The 19,180-nt window shown below is 44.4% G+C and overlaps 1 protein-coding gene across 3 annotated transcripts in view; it reads left to right on the top strand.

Moving 5' to 3' along the window:
- Positions 1-447: 447 nt before the first annotated feature.
- LOC142585820 (transcription factor A, mitochondrial-like) overlaps positions 448-19,180 on the top strand; it is a 46,940-nt gene continuing 28,207 nt past the window's right edge. For 2 of the 3 annotated variants that reach the window (XM_075696845.1, XM_075696862.1), the window contains exons 1-5: positions 448-578; positions 896-1,059; positions 4,182-4,252; positions 4,334-4,483; positions 11,295-11,390. In XM_075696845.1, coding sequence (XP_075552960.1) covers positions 508-578; positions 896-1,059; positions 4,182-4,252; positions 4,334-4,483; positions 11,295-11,390 — 552 coding nt within the window. In that variant the 5' untranslated portion in view covers positions 448-507. The remainder of the gene's footprint in view (positions 579-895; positions 1,060-4,181; positions 4,253-4,333; positions 4,484-11,294; positions 11,391-19,180) is intronic. The other variant, XM_075696854.1, reaches the window with a different exon arrangement.

Raw genomic sequence — 19,180 nt, 5'->3', positions numbered from 1 at the left:
CGCACCCGGCGCCGCCACCTGCAATAGTTTGATTGCGTCACCAATTCAATTTGTGCTGCCGCCCGCAGCAGTTTGTGTCGCCGCAGCGCTGTCGTTTCAAGTTTCATGGTATCATCCATGCATGACATTGATGACATCGGGCTTCACCTTAACCTCATAGCTTATTTCTTGTGCTGCATTTCGAAAACAGTTATTTTTGCTCGACATCAAATATTTATAAAACATTGAAAAACGACCCTAACGAGAGCCCCATCTGCTACGGAGGGCTGAAAACGACGAGAAAAAAAAAAAAAAAAGACCCATCGTCTACATAGCTGACTCAGGACAATTCCCTTGCTTTATTCTTAAATTTTATCTGACTTCATTGTTTCATTCAAAATTGTCAGAAGTGCTACTTTTTTAGATTCGTTTAATCTTTTTTTTTATTATTCAGGTACTCGATTATTAGCCACTCTTAGAGGCAAACAAACAAACATCTGAGTAGGCAACGCGGGCACTGATGAAAAAATGGCGCTGAGCATGTCGGCTGTGCTGAGAGGTTTTCTAACAAATAAGCAAATTGTTGGACGAAGCGTAGGGTATGACCCGCCTAATTATTAATATTATTGATAACTTGAAGATGAAGTCTGCATGACGTGAGCGTAGCTATAACGTGCGCACAATTGAGCATTGCCTCAAAGTGTTCCAAGTGTCCTCACAAGTTTATAATATGATTGCATTAGTCCTTCTCGTTCGCAAATTAAAAGAAATGTCTGCGCTCTTCTTTTTTCGACTACATTAGCAAGCCTAATCATATTATGTAGTCTGCTTAAGGTAGCCTGATGCATGTCTTCTGCCTTTGCTTCAGCTGTTTGAATGTAGCTGACCCTTTATTTATTTATTTTATTGTCTATAGAACGGCCAGCTGCTGCGCTCGCCTAACCCAAAATTCTGCTCGAGGATTTGCGACACAAAAGCACAACAGCCCTGGCACCGTACCACCAGCGCCGAAGCGGCCTCCTTCTGGCTTTATTCTCTTCGCGACAGACGCCAGGAAGGCTGTACTCAAGGAAAACCCAGGTGTGGAAAGTGCAGTTATTCACAAGGGTCGTGGGTGTGCTCCCAAAGTGTCTGCATACGCGCTAGGTTTGCGCCCTGCTTGCAGTTGTGCACTGACCCGGCTAAGCGCAGTCATCGTTCTGAACCAGCGTTCGTCGCATTAACTCAACCTTCACGTACAAGTCGAAGTTATCACCTCTAGTCGTTCAAGGCTCTCTCTACTGTTTATGAAATACAATGTGTAACTCCTGTAGTTTGCATCCACTGGTTTTCTTAGATCCTTTGCCTGGAAGTAGCGAAGTCCGTTTCATATAAATAATAATAATAATATAATATTTGGGGTTTTACGTGCCAAAACCACTTTCTGATTATGAGGCACGCCGTAGTGGAGGACTCCGGAAATTTTGACCACCTGGGGTTCTTTAACGTGCACCTAAATCTAAGCACACGGGTGTTTTTGCATTTCGCAAGTCCGTTTCAAGCGTGCATGTTTCAAGTGCCAAAATGACGTACCGTGAGCGTAGTATGTTAATAAATCGTTATTAAAAGGCAACAAGGTAGCTAATATTCTGTTATTTCGAGCCCATCGCTTTCTAGTAAAATTTGATGTACTTTGATTGCGTCAAGCGCCAGCCTTACAAAAATCTGGTTAAATTCCTAAAGGAGGGTACCAGATGGAGACTATTATTGTCGGATGATAAAGTTATGCAATGAAACAGGCCACTCAAATCTGCATACCAGTGTTTTGAGCAATATGCTTAAACTACTCTGTAAGTTCAGACACCAAATTCAATCAATTTATAAACTTTTTATTTCAGTTTTCCGGTACAAAAAACTGAGCACAGCAAGATTAAATCAGTGTGAAACCACTGCTTGACACACCTCACAGCCCATAGACATAGACAATGAACACAACAGTAGTAATAAGATAATAATTGGAACCATAACATTTTAGTGCACATCATAATCAGTATCTGTACAAGTATGTTTAACAAGAATCAACCAGTCATGTGCATCAACCAATCAAGACAGGAAGTAGTCAACGCATAGTAGCATACTGCAAAAAATCAACATAAACAAATATGAAACGTTTTTTCTGAAAATAAAGGGAGTATAAAAAAAAAAGTTATGAGACCCACTTTCATTTCCCTTCAATATTTTTTACAGAGAGAGTGTAAGAGTGGGGTTGAAGATTAATATGCAGAAGGCAATGATAATGATGAATAGATTAGCAAGGGAACAAGAGTTCAGGATTGCCAGTCAGACTCTAGAGTCTGTGAAGGAGTACATTTACTTAGGTCAACTAATCACAGGGAACCCTGTGGAGATCTGTGTGCTTTAGAAATACCTATGAGCCAATATTATATGCACAGGTAATATGCTGTGATATAATGCTTATTACGTACAACATAGGTGCACTCACTGCCATCACTTTGTCAATCAACATTTAGTGCTAATATAGGCCAGTTTAAACAGATTTCCTGGTGGAACAGGGCATGATATTAAGTGGCTTCTTTGGTATTGTTATGCTTGGGCAACTTAGTAGACACCACCTGACGCTCCGGTTTATATAGCATGGAATTTTGACCAACAGTATAGTAGCAGTAAGCAGATCTCTGTTCTGCATAATCATAGAATAAATAATTAGTAAACCTGTATGCATAATGTTTGCTCATAAGTAAAGCCTACAGACATCTTAACGAGGTAACATTTCATATTCAATGGCTTCCTTGAATGTCTAAATTTGTACTGCCACATTCTTGGTCCACTGGGTATGTGCCATTGGGACCCAAGGAATATAAAAGCCTTCAATTTATTTACATATGCATTGTCTCTCTGCATACACTTCTCCTCACCATTCTTCCCTCAAAAACATCAAACATGCCCTCATTCTCATAACATTGCCATGTTGATATCCACTGTGCGCATCCACATGAACTAGTGTTTGCATTATGGTATAACTTGTGAATTGTGTAATGCATAACCCATTCAGTCACGGCGTACACGTTTGTGGACAGTGACTTATTTCTGCCATTACTGTGCAGTGGTTGCAAAGAATCGACAACGAACATTTTCAGTAAATTGAACATTCTGCTTTCCTCAAGTTCACCCCTTTCACTTCCGAATGAAATTATCACTTCAGACGACCGCTTTGGTGAAGGCACAACCGTCTTTGACGGGACGCTTGGAATGGGACGTTTCGGTAGTTATTGCGAAATATTTTTTCCCCTTGTTATAATGCTGGCACCCAATAATTAACCTGTGCATATAATTCGAGTGGGTGATTTGATATTTTTAATGAGGAAACAGCATGACTGACTGTACAATACATGAATATTTAATTACTATGTAATTATGATGGGTCTCTATAAAATGCAGAGAGTCATTCTCATCCCACCTTGACTTGGTTTCTGTATAATATCCAGCACCTTGGCATAAAATTATGCAAATTTCACGCATTTATCAACAGTTGATCGTAATTTGTGACTGAAGGCAATAAACATACAATATCGCACGATAGACAGGATGAAAAAAAAAGACAGTTGTACTCATCACATTTAGCTGCACAGCATTAACCACTTCACAAAAGCTTTACACAATGTAGAGTTCAACAATTGTGTTGGATCTGCACAATATTATAGTGACAATTGAACCCTTTACCTGCTTGTCATGTCTGCACATTATCAAAACATAAAAGCTTATATTTTTTCTCTTATTGTTCTCCATGTGTGTGTGTGTGTGTGTGTGTGTGTGTGTGTGTGTGTGTGTGTGTGTGTGTGTGTGTGTGTGTGTGTGTGTGTGTGTGTGTGTGTGTGTGTGTGTGTGTGTGCATGTACAGTCAGTAAATGAACTTAGTATGTTGGAAATTATGTTAGTGGCAAACATTACATTATGTCATGTATGTAAACAGTTCTGGCATCACTGTGCTCATGTGGGCCTATGGTCCTTGAAAAAAACCTTGGCTTCATGTTTGTGTTGATTTATATTTTAGCAAATTTACAAGCCATATAATATGCAGTGGTCACTTGTATTGCTGAAATTAATCATTTTTCTTGTGCCTGATATTGCTGAAATGAATAATTTGTCTTGTGCCTTATATTGCTGAAAATTAATTATGTGTTTGTGTGTTTAACTGTTGGCAGCCCTTACGCCTACTGAAGTTATTAAAATGGTCGCAGGAAAATGGAAAGCAGCTGATGATGTGACAAAAAGTGTGAGTTGTCTTGCACTTGCTAGTTTGTTTGTATAAGAAATCTGCAAATTTTTAACCGTGTTATTAACACCATTTTTGCAGAAATATGCTGCTATATCTCGGGAACGCTTCGAGCATTATGAGAAAGAGAAAGCAGCCTACACTTCTCAACTGACTGAGCAGCAAAAGGAAGCTCTTGAAGAAGTCAGACTGGACAAGAAGTTAAGGCTCACTAAAAGGAGGTTGAATGATGTGAGTATATTGCCACATTTCTGTGGCCAGTGGAATATAAGCCACAAACATTCTAGAATTTTAGAACATATTCCACAAATGCGTGACTTGTATTTTGTAAATGCACAAATGTACATAGCTATGAAAGGAAAAAAATTGTAATCCACCCAGATTGTAGCAAGGAAGGTACAAAGAAAACCCAAATAGGTTTCTTGAAAAGAAAGCTTCACATTGAATAAAAGATTAGTCCTGGTCCGGGGACCAAATTTGGTACCGATGCCTTTCTGGGGCGTCTGCTTGAACAATTGGGCCAACCGGGAGTCTAGTGGATTACAGCGCGAGAGCAAATTAATCATCAACTCAGAAGCCCAGGGACACTGAATATGAAAATTGAGTTTTGCAAAAGCCAGCTAGGTGGAGTTCATGAAAGGGAAAAAATTGTCATCCACGCAAATTGTATCAAGAAAACACAAACTGAACCCATACAGGTTTCTCTTTCTGCAAAGAGGAAACAGTACAGGTTTCTATTATGGGTTTCCTTGGCTTCGAGTTGTCTAGTAACTTGCCCTCGTGCTGCGGTCTGCTAGCCTGCTGGTTAGCTCGGATGGTAGAACAACCGCCCTGGAAAGGTGTTGGTCCCGGGTTTATACTCCTGACCTGGACAATTTTTTTCTTCAACTGCGAAGCTTTCTTTCTGAAAAATTTGCGTGGGTTTCCTTTGTAGCTTTTTGCTACAACCTGGGTAGATGACAATTTTTTTCCTTTCATGCACCTTCCTCTACCTTGCGGGCTTCCATAGAACTGATTTGTCATATTCATTGCTATTTGTATGTTCCAACTGAATTTACTTTAATTTCCTCTGCATTTTAAAGCGAAGTTTTCTTTGCCTCTTTGTTCGGCTTTTCTGCTGCTGCTGCCACCGCCTTGCATGCCACATAAGGAACTGGTTCAGAGCGTGTATATACATGGCAGGAGCACAGCAAAGAAGGAAGGCGACACGAGAAACTCATTTGGACCTTTCCATTGCATCGCCACAATACCCTTTCGACTACTGTAATTATCCATGACTCCCCACAATAACATTTCAGAACTGCACCACTTACCTTTCCACTAACGTGCAGCAGTCCAGAGAGGAGTAGATAGAATGGTAGAGAGGAGGTAGAAAGAGGAGGCAGAGAATGGGGTAAAGCCAGTGCTGCCACAAAACTGGCGAATAACAATGTTGCCACTCTTCACTCGTAACTCTCACACGTAGGGGGGAGGGGGAAAGGGAAAAGTTGACGTAAGAAGCCAAGAAAACGCTACTACTAGATGCGGTAGCGGTTGTGGACAAACTAGATAAATTTCAATTCAAGGTATGCTACGGTATGTTTCTACTATTTCATAAAAATAAACACCATAGAAATTTGCCAAGCGGTCAGCTGACGTAGTGCGTACAGACCCAAAGGTGCATTAAAGCACCTAGAATAGCAGCTTGGGCTTGTTGGTTTTCCATCCTGCTGTTAACAGCGCAAAATGTAGGCAAGAAACGAGACAAGAAGACACCACAAGTGCTGTTCGTGATCGCGTGATGTACGATCACGTGTGGGCAATGGTTATAAGAAGCCGTGTTTCTTTAAAAATAAACAGCGCTTGTGGTGTCTTCTTGTCTCGTCTCTTGTCTACATTTTGCGCTGTTAACAGCAGGATTAAAGCACCGCAGTGTCTACACGACACTACAGAAGCAGCCGCCCAATAAATCAACATTTCTGTACCCACCACAGTAGTTTTGTGCAATGGTGTTGCTTGAGGTCGTGGGTTCAGTGCCGAACGTGGCAGCTGCATTTCGATGGGGATGAAATGCAAAAACTCTCATGCACTCAGGTTTAGGTGAATGTTAAAGAATCCTAGGTGATCAAAATTAAAACGGAGTCCTGCTGCGTGCCTCATAATCAGATTGTGGGCTTGTAAAGCCCCGTAATCCGCCTTTTGCGATGCATTGCGGCACCATCGTGCAGTGGCCACGAGAAACGATTTGGCAGGCATCGCTGCACGCCGCGACAGCCGCCCCATGTGAGACTCGCGACCAAACAAGCAGCGTGTGAGACAAGACCGAAGCAACGTGTACGCACCATCATATTTTGTCATCTTCAGCTAGCCATGGAGCCCGCTGGTGAATGCTTTGTACCCAAAGGTTTCTTCAGCATGGCAAACGGCTGAAAGAAGAGCTTCGGCCACACTTCACAAGGTCCTCCTTGGCCTGAAACCGCTGCACCTGTGGCGTAATGTGAATAAGTAATAAAACAGTATGAGTCCGCACAAAAACGCATGACTTGAATAGGGCATGAGGTGTAGCTCTTAGGGCGAATATCACGTTTCACCACTGCATGTATTGCTTTATGGTGTGCCATAGTGCTAGGCGTACATACATACACAGGCAGTGGGGAGGCCAACAGAATGCCAAGTTGCTTACGTTATTTACCCACATAAAGTGTACATACATCTACAGAAATGCCAAAAAATGGTCAGAATGACCAAAATTGGTGATACCTCCTGTTTGTGGGATGCCTGTCTTCCTCTTAAAACATGCCGCTGTACAAACATAGTGGTCGATTGCGTCCTTTCTTCTTTTTTTTTTTTTAATAACTGGTGCGTGTACACCAACAGCGTCAGTATTATCACGTAGTAGTGACTGCAAAGAACACAGTAGCAATACTGTGAATGACGAAATTAACTTTTATTGGCCGAACATGCGCCCACAAAAGCAGGCTACGCTTAAAGCACAAACGCACAACGATAGCAGCGAACACAGTTGGCAATCGTCGAAATCTGATCAGCGGGTCAAACGCGTCAGCGGCGTCAGCCTTTATACAGGAGCCATTGAACATTCGAGAGTAATCGCTGGTGCCCGTGTGTCTTCCAAAAAGTTCGACACCATTTGTGTCGCACATACGTGTAATAAGATTACACAAGGTTGGGTGACAACAGACAGCGGATAGAACTATCGATAACATTTGAGAAACTTCCGATACATGTGGGCGCATCCCGCACTGAGCGATAACATTTGTTTGACGATGAAAAGCAGTCAGCCAAGAAAGGTAAACAAGTACACGTATTCGTACGAAGTCCAGATGTCTGGGCACCGGGGAAGGCGCCCCTGAAATGTGTCAGTTGCACAATAAGACGTGCCACTCAACTCCAGAAGATGCTGCACAGGAAAATGAGCCTTAGTACATATCGTACTACATCCTGATTCGCTAAATGAACATAAAAGCCTTCTGCAAGTAAATATTACTTAGTGCCAACAAGAATGATGAAACGACAACTAGCAACAGTTGCTAACTAGCACTACCAGCTTCTTCCACAGTGCATGCTGTTTCCCACATCAGCCCGGCAGTGCAGGTGAGCTATGTGACAGATAACTACGCCGACATCACAAGCATTCGCTAAGCATTTATAAAGCTGCAAGTGTGCATGGTGCGAAGTTACAAGATGACGGCGTTCTAGCGACGGACGCACAGAGACGATAGAAAAAAAAAAAAAAAAGCCACTTCGCATTTCACTCAACCAGGTTGCATGAGCTCGGAGATTGTTTGTTTCGCTAGCTCAAACATACATTTGCGTCTTTGTCGAGATTACTCGTATGAGTCAGTAATGACAAAAACAGAGAAGTAAACTGCATATGCCAATACATACCTGTCACAAAGTGCAGCCATAATCCAGGCTTCACGGCGCTGTCGACGCTGTCGATCGCGTTTTACCGACGGCAATTGGAAAATCCGCATTGCCCTGCTGGGATGATCACGGGAGGTGCAGCCGTAAACGAGACACGACATTGGCATCTTGCCAAATTTCAAAGGCAATAATGTTCGAAAGGCGTTCCATGCGCAGCAGCGAGAATGGCAAGGTTGACGAGTGAAAGAACTTTATTGGAGGTCCGGCGAGGGACGCGAACTCGTCGCGCACTTGGCTAGGCCCATGTCGGGACTGGCAGGTCTAGCCCACCGGCCCAGTCACGGGCACACCGGAAAGCCAAGATTTGCTTGTCTAGAGCGGGACTACGCAGACGCGAATCCCGCTCCTCCTTGCTGCACTTGGGATAACTCGACCTGCGCTCCCGGAGCATGTGTGCTAGAGTGAAGGTCTGCCCGCAGCGGGCAGGCGTCGTCATGATATACGTTAGAGTAAACCGTGTAGAATGGCAAGACATGGATATGTGCCAATCCGTAAGAGTCTAAGAGAAACATCTGGTGCCCTATTCCACTGACAAGTGCACCACCTGCCACGGCCATACTCCACTAACTCGGAGGAGAGAGTTGAGTGCAGCCGTGCGCCTGCCAAATTGCTACAGTCCTCAGCTGCTAGGGTGCTGCATATGAGCAGTTCAGCATCACAAAAGGCGGATTGAATTAGTTTAACAGTTCTGCCACAATGTGTTGCGACGTGTGAGGCAATAACAGTGCTAACCTTCTTACAGGCTATAAACAATAGAGCACAACAATGCCTCAAGCAAGCACGTCTCTCTGTGCGTTCTGTGTACTATGTAGACAAACACAAGTGATGCACACAAGGAACGTTTAACATCAACTCACCAGTCAAGTATTGCACTAAACGCTGATGAACAGTAAGCAGTTGCCGTAAACATCACCCCCAGTTATCATCAACGATAGAAAACAGTTCAGAAAGCTTTACCTGCATCGATTTGCACAGTGGGTGGGCACTCTAGGTATCATCCCGTTCCTCGTCTTTTGTTGCACCATACTTCTGGTAATTAATCATGCACCAGCTAGCCCAGCAACATGTTTTATTTTCCTGTAGAGAGTTTTTGTGTGGCTTGCAAATTTTATAAACATGACAAAACTCACTGAGGAATTGAAAATACTGAAGTCATTTTATAGCGCATTGTTTTTCATGTTTCTGAACATGCAAATGTACTGAAACTAAATATTGACTAGACAGAAACTATTGGCACCTGAAGGGGTCAGTAAAGCATGTTTTATAATGTACATTCTAATGACAGAAACATTTTAATGTTGTGAATATCAGGATGTGAAAAATTGAACGAAGCTTAAGCATCGCCTCTTAAAGTGGAACTTGATAGCATTGAAAGATCCCCAACTGGTTCTCATGCTTCCTGGCAACTGCAGCTTACGTAACCTTAATGTTTACTGGGAAACGCTGGCGGCAACTGCTATGCACGCAGGCAAGCTTTCTGGTAGAAATGCGGCCTCTTGCCTGGGCCAATCCCGGAGGTAGTGAACAGCCATGCCAAAAAAATTGCATCATTTTCAGGTTTCTGTTATTGTTTCGCACTTTTAATATTTAAGTCTGAGAATATTTAACATAAAAGGCATGTGCTGTCAGTGTTTTGTTTCATGATGTTTGTGGGCTATCATTCTCAAAATTCTGAGAAATAACTTTGTAGAATGTAAGACAAGGTATGAGCAACTTTGGTGATAGAATCATGTGGCAATATAACCCGCATATACTGCATGTCATATAGCAAGGTGTGGCATACACATATACCTAAATATATAAAAAGATGTTTGCTCACGGACAACTCTGCCGACACCGACACCGGATATTCTGCGACACGGGGCCCTTCACACTTTCGTGTTAAAACTGCTTGATATTGGTGGTGAGAAGGCTAAACATTATTTGCACACTATTAGAAAAATATTCTACATTTGATTTGCTTCTGGCACTATTCCATTTGTATTAGATTCTGTCTCTGAAACAACTGTTTACACTCCAGTACTAAAATTACCAGCGTCATGCGCACTGTTGACTACTTAAATGCAAAGGCATGTTCAATACCCTGTTGTTTTCATTCATTCATACTTAGGCAAGCTAGGCATTAGCAACAGTGCCGATGTCCCTAATATGCAGTGTGTGTTGAGTATTGTTTTAACATGATTATTTATGTGCCTGCCTTCAGCAAAAATGGTTTGATGTACATTCATCATGAGAACACTTTAGCATATCAAAAATGAAAGCGTATTCTGCAGATAATAATTTTCTATAGTATTCTACTTTTTGGTTCTTTGCATTAGCAGAGGTAAATTAAAGGTCTATGAGTAAGGCAGACAAGAAATTGCCGTTTGAGTGCTACAGATCCTCTGCACTTTTTCAAGGCAGCAGTATTGGACTAGTTGAGCTGTTATGTTCAGAGGTGAAAGAAGGATGATATATCCACAACGCTGAGTATTGTTGCACTGTGTATCTGCCGCCATTCTTTCAGCACTACTCTTTTTCACAGTCTTCACTTCTAAGAAATACTTGGACAAAAACTAAAAAGTTAAAAGGGCAGATAGAGCTCGACCAACACCAGATATTGTGCAAAGATCGAGTGTAGGAAGCAGGCTGCTGCATTTAATCTCTTCAGCGGTAATTGAACATTACTTACTGGATAGCTATTCATGCACCTTGATGGTGGCCTTAGTGGTCTATGGCAGTGAGAAGGTGGCTGCATTAAGCATTGCCAAAAAGTAAACAAATTAATTGGATTAGTTGAAGGAATTGACAGCATCAGTTGCAGTTGTCTAGGCAGGGAGCTGTATGTTAGCTCTTCAGAAAAATGCCATTGACTCTTGTTTACAATGTAAAGAGGCTACATTAAGAGCTACCAAAAGTCAGTCACAATGACGTGAATGAGCAACAACGGAGCTGGTGCTTCACAGAATGCATATCTTATATTTGTGTTATGGTGACTTCTTTTGAGGGGGGATTAACCTGTTGGAAATGTATTTCTGGTTTTATTTATGTATATATGCCACATATTGCTGTTGTCTTTGGTGCTAAAGGACTTCATTTGTTCTATAATCTGTAGCATCATCCCTTTTATGTTTTTTAGAAGCTGAAAGAATTGGATAAACCCAAAGGAGTCCGGTCAGCTTATGTGCTGTTCTCTACAGAAATGAGAAAAAAGATGCAGGAGAAACCTGCAAAGGTATGTCTCTGGGCATTTTTGCACTTTGGGGTTACACTTGTATTTAGGTTGGTTTTTGTGCAATACACATGTAGGTGCATTACACATGTAGGTGCATTACACATGTATGTGCATTACCCATGTGATGACTCAGACCACTACAGTGGAATCCTAGCACAACGGAGCCCACTTCAACAAAATTTTTGCCACAACGAAAATTTTTTAATTCCCCATCAATGTCCCATAGAACATAATGCATTGAAATTCCCTCCAAAACGAACTATTTTGCAGACACATTTACACTTCAACAAAATTTTTACTGAGCAGACGTGAGCAATCATTTAAACTGTAGCTAATCGAAACCTTTAAAACTGTTTTTTTCTTGCCTTGAGAAACCATCAATCTTGATAGCATAAAAAAAAGAATAAACTGGCGCTGCTCGGGCCATGACACGATCTAAACGAAACAGAAAGCCACCATGCCGTGTTGGTGATGGCGATGCAACACACTCTTACGGAGGAGCATCCAAACTCCAAGGAAACGTTTTGGGCCATATTGGCTAGGAAAAGTGTGCGCGTACAAATAACATATGTGCAGTAATTTTATTTTTATAGTATTTCTAATTATTCATTTTCTGCAAAGTTTCATGTAGATGGCTCCGGTGTGCAACATTAGTTACTATATAAAGTAGCGGCTGCGAGGTCAAATCGGGCCTGGTAGGGTGCGACGAGGCGTTCAGGCAACGCACGCTTGAGAACAAACGATTGCACATCATTAAGTCATTGTCTCTCAAAGCTGTTGGATCATCAGCTGAAGCATGTCGCAGCTGAAGCATGTCGGTAGAAGAGAAGGCTCGAGTTATCGCCCAGGCTAAAACTGGAAAGGAAAAATCAGTCATCGTGGAAGAATGTGGAGTTCCGGTGAGCTTTCTTTTGACAATATTGAAGAAGAGCAAGGATGCTATAGCCAAAGTACTAGTTTCAGGGACGTCAGTGAAGCACAGGAAAGCGAAGAAAGTGGCTGAGCCGGTGCACAAGGCCTTGGACAAGGAAGTTTGCACCTGGTTTGCCGAGATGCAGGCCAAGAAAATTGCCCTTAGCAGTGATATTGTGCGGCAGAAAGCGCTGGATTATGCCTGCATGCTAGGAATAGTTTACCTTAAGAGGGGGGAAGCTACCTTCGGATACCAATTTTTTTGTTTATTGAGATATCTTCATGAAATTTTCAGGATAGACTCATTGCAAAAGCATTACTAGAACTCCAAAATTGCATGCAGTTATGTTCACTGGTTCTCAAGTTACAGCTATATGTCAGAATGGTGCGTATGATTTTCTCATTCCAGGCCTGGAGAATTGACTATGATGATTCCCAGGTGGATACCTCAGGGCAAGACAGAGCCCTTTTTTTTAATTTCGGAAAGATTTTAGCAGACCACTGAATTTAGTGTGGGTGATTAAGATTTTATCAATCAAATTTTCATTAAATATGACAAATCACAGACACAACATATAAAAAAAATGGGCTTGTCTTGCCCTCAGAAATTTATTCAGTTACACAATAAAAAAAAAATAACTTCTGGAAATCTGATGAGCGGTTACAGAGATATGGCTAGAACAAGCAGCCTCACCCGCCAAAAAAGTCATTTTGAGAAAATGAGCTTTGAAAGTTTTGAGCACATATATTGGTCTAAAATGACCGTGTAGTATAACTGGAGATGTCTTTAGGCACTCTCTTCTTTTGTCGCCTTTCCACCTTCTCTTGTGATTGCTTCTTGGCCTTTTTCCGAGGCAGATGAAAGGGAGAAGGTGGAAGCCGCTATCGATGAGCACGAAACACGAGGCGCACACGTCAAGACAAATTCTTGCACTGGTGGAGCAGGAGTCACGTTGCTAGAAGCGTCTATGCAACCACGCTCTTGCGTAGATGAAGCAGAAGCTGCCCCACAGGAACCATCGGTGCGATCATCGTCGGCGCTCGGGCGAGCTTCATAGAATGCTTCGTTGCACCGAACACATGTAGCGTCTTGAGTTTCTTTGGGCACATCGTGGCCGACTGCACAACAATCGGCAGGCTAAATGTAACAACGGTCTCCTAAAGACGGTAGAAACTTGGAGAATATGCGAACAGCTGCAAAGATAGACGATGGCAAGCGGAACACACAAAGGGCGCCGGTGATGGAGGAGCCGAAGCAGACGACAGCCAGACGCATTATGCAGGAGACCAAGACGTCATCGCATGCAGCAGCCAATGGGAGTCGCACGCTCCTCTGCGTCCCTGAGGAGCGCGCGCTTCGCCCAATCTCAGCTTCGCGTCTCAGCCACGAGAAACTTGAAAGCTCTCGCGAGCCCTCCAATCATGAGCGATTTAAAGGGACACTAAAGGTTACCAGAAACTCAAGTTAAAGTGGTAGAGCAATGTTCTAGAACGTCTAAGGCGTCAATATAATCGCGAACAGAGCTTTAGTAACCGAGAAATTGAGGTAAATGCATGACACGATTTGAGACCCCCCAGCGACATTCCGGTACTAGCCTGATGACGAAAGGTCTCCTCATAAGTTGTGTTACTAATACTCAACTACTCGTATTAAAAATATCATTTCATTCGATTATAAGCCGGAAAAAATGCTACTTGTCTACGTCTATTCGATTCTAGGAAAAAATAACATTTTGACGTTACCCTTCAGTAATATGGGTGTTCGAAAGGTTTCGTTTTCGCTCGACTCTGCGCCGCGCACGCTTTGGAGTTTCAGTAGTTTCGTTATCGCGTCGTGCTGTGAGGGTTCTGCTCGCGAAACTTTCATTTGGAACAAGCAGCGAGAATGCCACGTCCATGTGATGTCGTGGGAAGCCCTCGTTGCTTTCCCGCTCCGGAGAGCCGGTGTCGAGGCCGCCGTCGTAGTACGCAACGACGCCGGCAGTGCGAGCCCTCAGAAGCAGGTCACGCTCGTCGGTGCTCAAATCGCTGAAGTTGAGCCCACCATCGCGAGCCAATCTGTCGGTGTCAGGGTCCATTGCGACGAGCGTCGAAGTTAGCGTCATAGAATGAAGTACCAGCTTATGGGCGTCTTGCGCTGGAGTGTGAGGTATAGTAGCGGCGCCTGGTGGCGGTGCGGGAAACGACATCTGGGTCGTGCCAGCTTGGGTCGTATTGAGCCCTGGCTGTGGCGAAGCACGTTTCTAGGCCGAGTTTTGCGTCGATTCGCACATTTTTATGCCCTGTTGCGAGTGCGAAAAGGCTCGTCGCTTCTCATAGACCACGCCGACCACGCTGCGAGCTCGCTGCAGCCTATAGTTTAACGAAAACGGACTCTCCGTGTGCCGTGGGACGTAACGTGGGACGTAATTCGTTTCTCCTTCCGCTAGCCACCATTGGCGGCGAGGAGTTACGGAGTCGCCATCTATCGGAAGCGCCTCGCTGGCGTAGTATGAGGGATCACGTGGCGCGCTCCTCATAGGTTTTGCTGTCAGCGCTCACTGAAAACACCACGCGCGAGCTCTCCCGGACATTTCTATAAGTACTTTTGAAACGAGAGAAGTTTCTTACTGTCTAAATAATAATGTTGGGCAAACTGAAAGCACACAATCGTTTACCGACGCTATCTCCTTACCGAATACGTACAGTGAACGCCACTGCGCGCGGTCGCCGCGATGGAGTCTCCCTAACCGGCTTCTTGCGTGAAAGGTAGGTAAACGCTGAGAGCAAACTATGTGAAATATGTTCTTATAGTGTTTGTATAACTAAATGGAGCGTAATAGAACGAAGCCTCAATGCAGCGATCGCGCAGATTCGCAGCGACCGACTGTGCGTCTGCATGCTTGTCCGCGCACTGTTTCGCTTTCTCCGCGCGCGCGTTTTCGCACCGTGCCATGAGCTTTAGGCCGCAGAATATGAGCATTTGACAGTATACAAGCAACCATTGTTGCGTGGGCGCTATCAGAGCTGTTCAAAAATAATTTCATTGTAGAGACTTCGACGCCTACGGGGACTGTGATGTCCCGTTGCGACGATTCAATCTTTTTTTTTTCTTCTAAATTCTTTGACCTTTCAATATTGTTTCTCGAGTTGCGTCGCACTGTATGTTTATCCGTGTTCTCAGCGTGCAATTTCCCGCTGCTTCTTTTTTGTAATCCAGTGCATTAATTCATAACACAAACATGACCATATGCCATGCTTTTTTTTAAATGTGCTTCTTACCGCTGCCTTTCCACTCCACTGAACTTGCGAGTATCTATAGCATCGACAAGTTCATACACCAAACCTTCATGACATTAGTCGGGCAGCGGACTCGGGCGAGCGTCTCTGCGCGTTTTCAGAACATCGCAGACCGGGCGCCGTAGCAGAAGTCTTCCTCGCGCTGTGCTTGCTGCATACCCGAGTTGTAGCCGATGACTGTTTGCCGGTTTTATGTTTCACGAACCAAGCTTCACGCAGCTTGTCCTGCGGCTACGTGTGAATAAGGCTGACACCGGCCTCCGTTACGTGCGCCTGGGCCTGCAGCACCGAGCAGTCGCCTACCTTGTTGCGCGCCCTCAAAGGCAGCCACTACCTATTGTAGTGCTTTGAAGCGTTGTTAAGGAGACACTCGAAGCGGGAAAATTTCGCCACTAAATGAGAACCGCAGCGTACGAGGGAATTTAAACTCGTTTTCAGCTCTCTTCGGCGCGCCCGAAGCAGCCGACGCAGCCGCTGTGACCACGTGATCCCTCCTAGCACGTCACGCCGACGGTGGCGCCAGCTTTTCCAGTGGTGGAGCTCGAGGCCAATACTCCCGCTTTCGCTCTGCTGTCGGCTCTGTCTTGGCTCTGTTTCTGGCCGCGCGTTCGCGTTTTGCGCAGAAAAGCCGTAGCGCCGTCTGCGGACGCCGTTCTACTCACCGATGGCGCAACGTCACTATGAGACCATGATGTCAGTTCTCCTCGATCGGAGGGCGGGCGATTTGAACTGCGCTAGAGGTACGCGGACGCTTCAGAATGCATTTTCTCTTAAAATAAGTCTCTCCTTGGCACGAAACAAGCGTTTCGAGGTTTCTGGGATGGTATTTCAACAGTCCACGTTGACTTAATAGTAACCTTTAGTGTCCCTTTAAGCCTCTCCCGCACTGCCACCACCACCTGCGGTGGCGAGGAAGAAAAAGGCACAAGAATGCACGAACGAAAGAACACCAAAATGGTGGCGCTCGGTGGAGTAGTGGAGAAATAGCGTTCACGGCAAGTAAGGGTATTTTGAGCGCTCGCTCGCCACTCGAGGGCTGCTGCGGCTCGTTATAAACTTTATTTGAAATAGTTTCGCGATGAATTAGACATTGATATTTACAGAAATGGCAGTTTATAAGACATACTGCCCGAATATGTGGTTTTCGGAAAATCTACTTTATCGTGATTTTTCGGTTTTCAAAGGTTGCGTCCCCCCTTAAGGCCAGCATAGGTTGGCTGAACAGATTCAAGTCACACCACAGCATCATCAGCAAAGTTTTGTGCGGTGAAGCCGCTTCGGCGGATAGTGAACTGCGCCACTGCATGGATCTCAGCCAGCCTCGCAGGTGTCCTGAAAAACTACACACCACTGGATATTTATAATGCTGATGAGGTCAGGCTCTTCTACGAGACGCTACCTTCCAGGATTCTGGATTTTAAGGGGCTGCGCTGCCACGGAGGCAAGCACAGTAAGAAGAGAATAACCGTGCTCCTGTGCGCTAATATGGACAGTTCGGACAAGCAGCCGCTTTTGGTCCTCGGAATGCCACACCGTGCGGCTTAAAAGGGAATCGGAGCCTTCCCCTGAAGTAAGTGGCCAACACTCGGGCGTGGATGACCCAGGCTATATTCAAAGAGTGGGTCGAAGCCTTCGACCGGGACATAGGCAGACAAGGCCTAAAGGTGTGTCTACTTTTGGACTATTGTTCCGCCCACATCATAGAGGACACCGAGTTGGAAAACGAGCAGTTAAAGATTTTCGAACCGAACTGCACCTCTATCATTCAACCCCTCGACCAAGGGGTCTCCAGAGTACAAACGGGCCTACCGTGAGTGCCTTATTTAAAGGGTGCTTCTGAACACGCAGTTGGGCTGCGAAACAAAAGTTGACCTCATTGTGGCGCTCCAAATGATTGCCGCTTCGTGGTGCGCACCGAGAAGTGCCATAATCTGCAACTGCTTCCACTACGCTGGGTCCACTGCTCAGGCTGCCGAGACTTCGGACTCTGAGAACGAAGGTACCGATGGAGATGGATTGTCGTCTGATGAAGTCGCAGCCACGTGGGCAGCCCTGCAGGAAAGTGGAGATGTGCCTGCCAATGTACATCCCAACAAGTACATCCAAGCCGACTTGTGCGTGGTTGTGCGTGAAGAATTGACAGACCAAGAAACCTGAAGAGCGTCCAAGAAGACTGTTTCATCGGACGAAGATGAAACAGCCGTGCAATGTGAGCCCAGACCACTGACTACATCACAGGTCATGGATGCATTTGACACAATCAGGCATTGCATAGTGTCCCAGGACGACGATGAGGCAATGGCTCTGCTGGCGGCATGTGCCATCGCTTAGCAAGAAGCGCAAACAAGCTAAGCTGACCGATTTTTGAAATTAAGGCTTTATTTTTATGTCAGCTAGTCACATGTCGCCTATGTATTTGATAATATCACGACAACAAATTTCCGCAACGAAATGTTTCGTGTGCCCCAATTTCGTTGTAGCGGGATTCAGCTGTACTAGTGTGCATGCACTTCTACAAGTATGTTTTCTCTTTTCAGCTAAAAAGAAAGTTTATTTTACATAAACATTCATTGTGCTTACAGGCACAATGAACACTTGCCATATTCAGCATATTACAGTGCTTGTGCATGCTTGTTAGGAGTCCTAGTTCTCGGGGCTACATTTAAAATGTTGCCAGATCTTAATGCCCACTCCATGTGGACATGTTTAACAGAAGCTTCTTCAGTAATGTCCATCAATTGATTTATTTTGTGTTTTAATGTAGTCACTAAAGAACTGCTTCTGCAAGCACAATGAGATGAAGCTGCCTAATGCTGGCTGGTCTACACTGTATAGTTAACCTAAATGGTTAGATAGCACAGATTTGTTGGTCTTTCCACAAGTTGCCTTGTGGAAACTCAGACTCTGGCTGGACTGTACCGACGCGAAGCGGCTCTTCTGTGTCGGTTGTGGCTGGAAGTTGCCTTCACGAGAGCTTATTCAGCACTAATTGGAATGGCTGATAGTCCTGCTTATGATGTTTGCGGATGCGGGAAGAACATTGACCACTTATTGTGCCACTGTCCTCAATTTCAAGCACAAAGACAATCTTTGTTCAACTCATTGAGGAAACTACATGATCATCCTCTGAGTGAACAAACAGAAAGTACTAGAACGCCGTCCCCACCGACCATCGGCTCAGAATGCAATGAAGGCACTTTTGTGTTTTCTGAGAACATCTGGTTTGTAGGAGTGGCTTTGACTCAACTACTGTTCGTACACGTCTCTATACCCCCTCTCTCTCTCTTTCCCTTCTATCTTCCCCCAGCATAGGGTAGCCAGCTGGACTCTTGACTGGTTAACATCCCTGCCTTCCTTATGTCCCTCTCTCTCTCCACAAGTCTTTAATAAAAAGTGCCGTAAACTGCATTAGGGGAGCTTGTATGGTACAGGGAAAAGAAAAGCAAAAAAGACAAGTGAATGCTATGGTGATCATTATATGGCAGCATCCTTTACTTAAATGTTTTTTAAGTGATTCATCTCCCCATGTCACTTTTTGGAACTAACATATTGGGCAGATTGTGTTGTGAGGGAGAGTGTAGAATTCAGACTGTCAGGGC

The sequence above is a fragment of the Dermacentor variabilis genome, chromosome 1 (genome assembly GCF_050947875.1).
Source record: "Dermacentor variabilis isolate Ectoservices chromosome 1, ASM5094787v1, whole genome shotgun sequence".
NCBI classification, from domain to species: domain Eukaryota; kingdom Metazoa; phylum Arthropoda; class Arachnida; order Ixodida; family Ixodidae; genus Dermacentor; species Dermacentor variabilis.
This window is presented reverse-complemented; position numbering and strand designations above follow the sequence as displayed.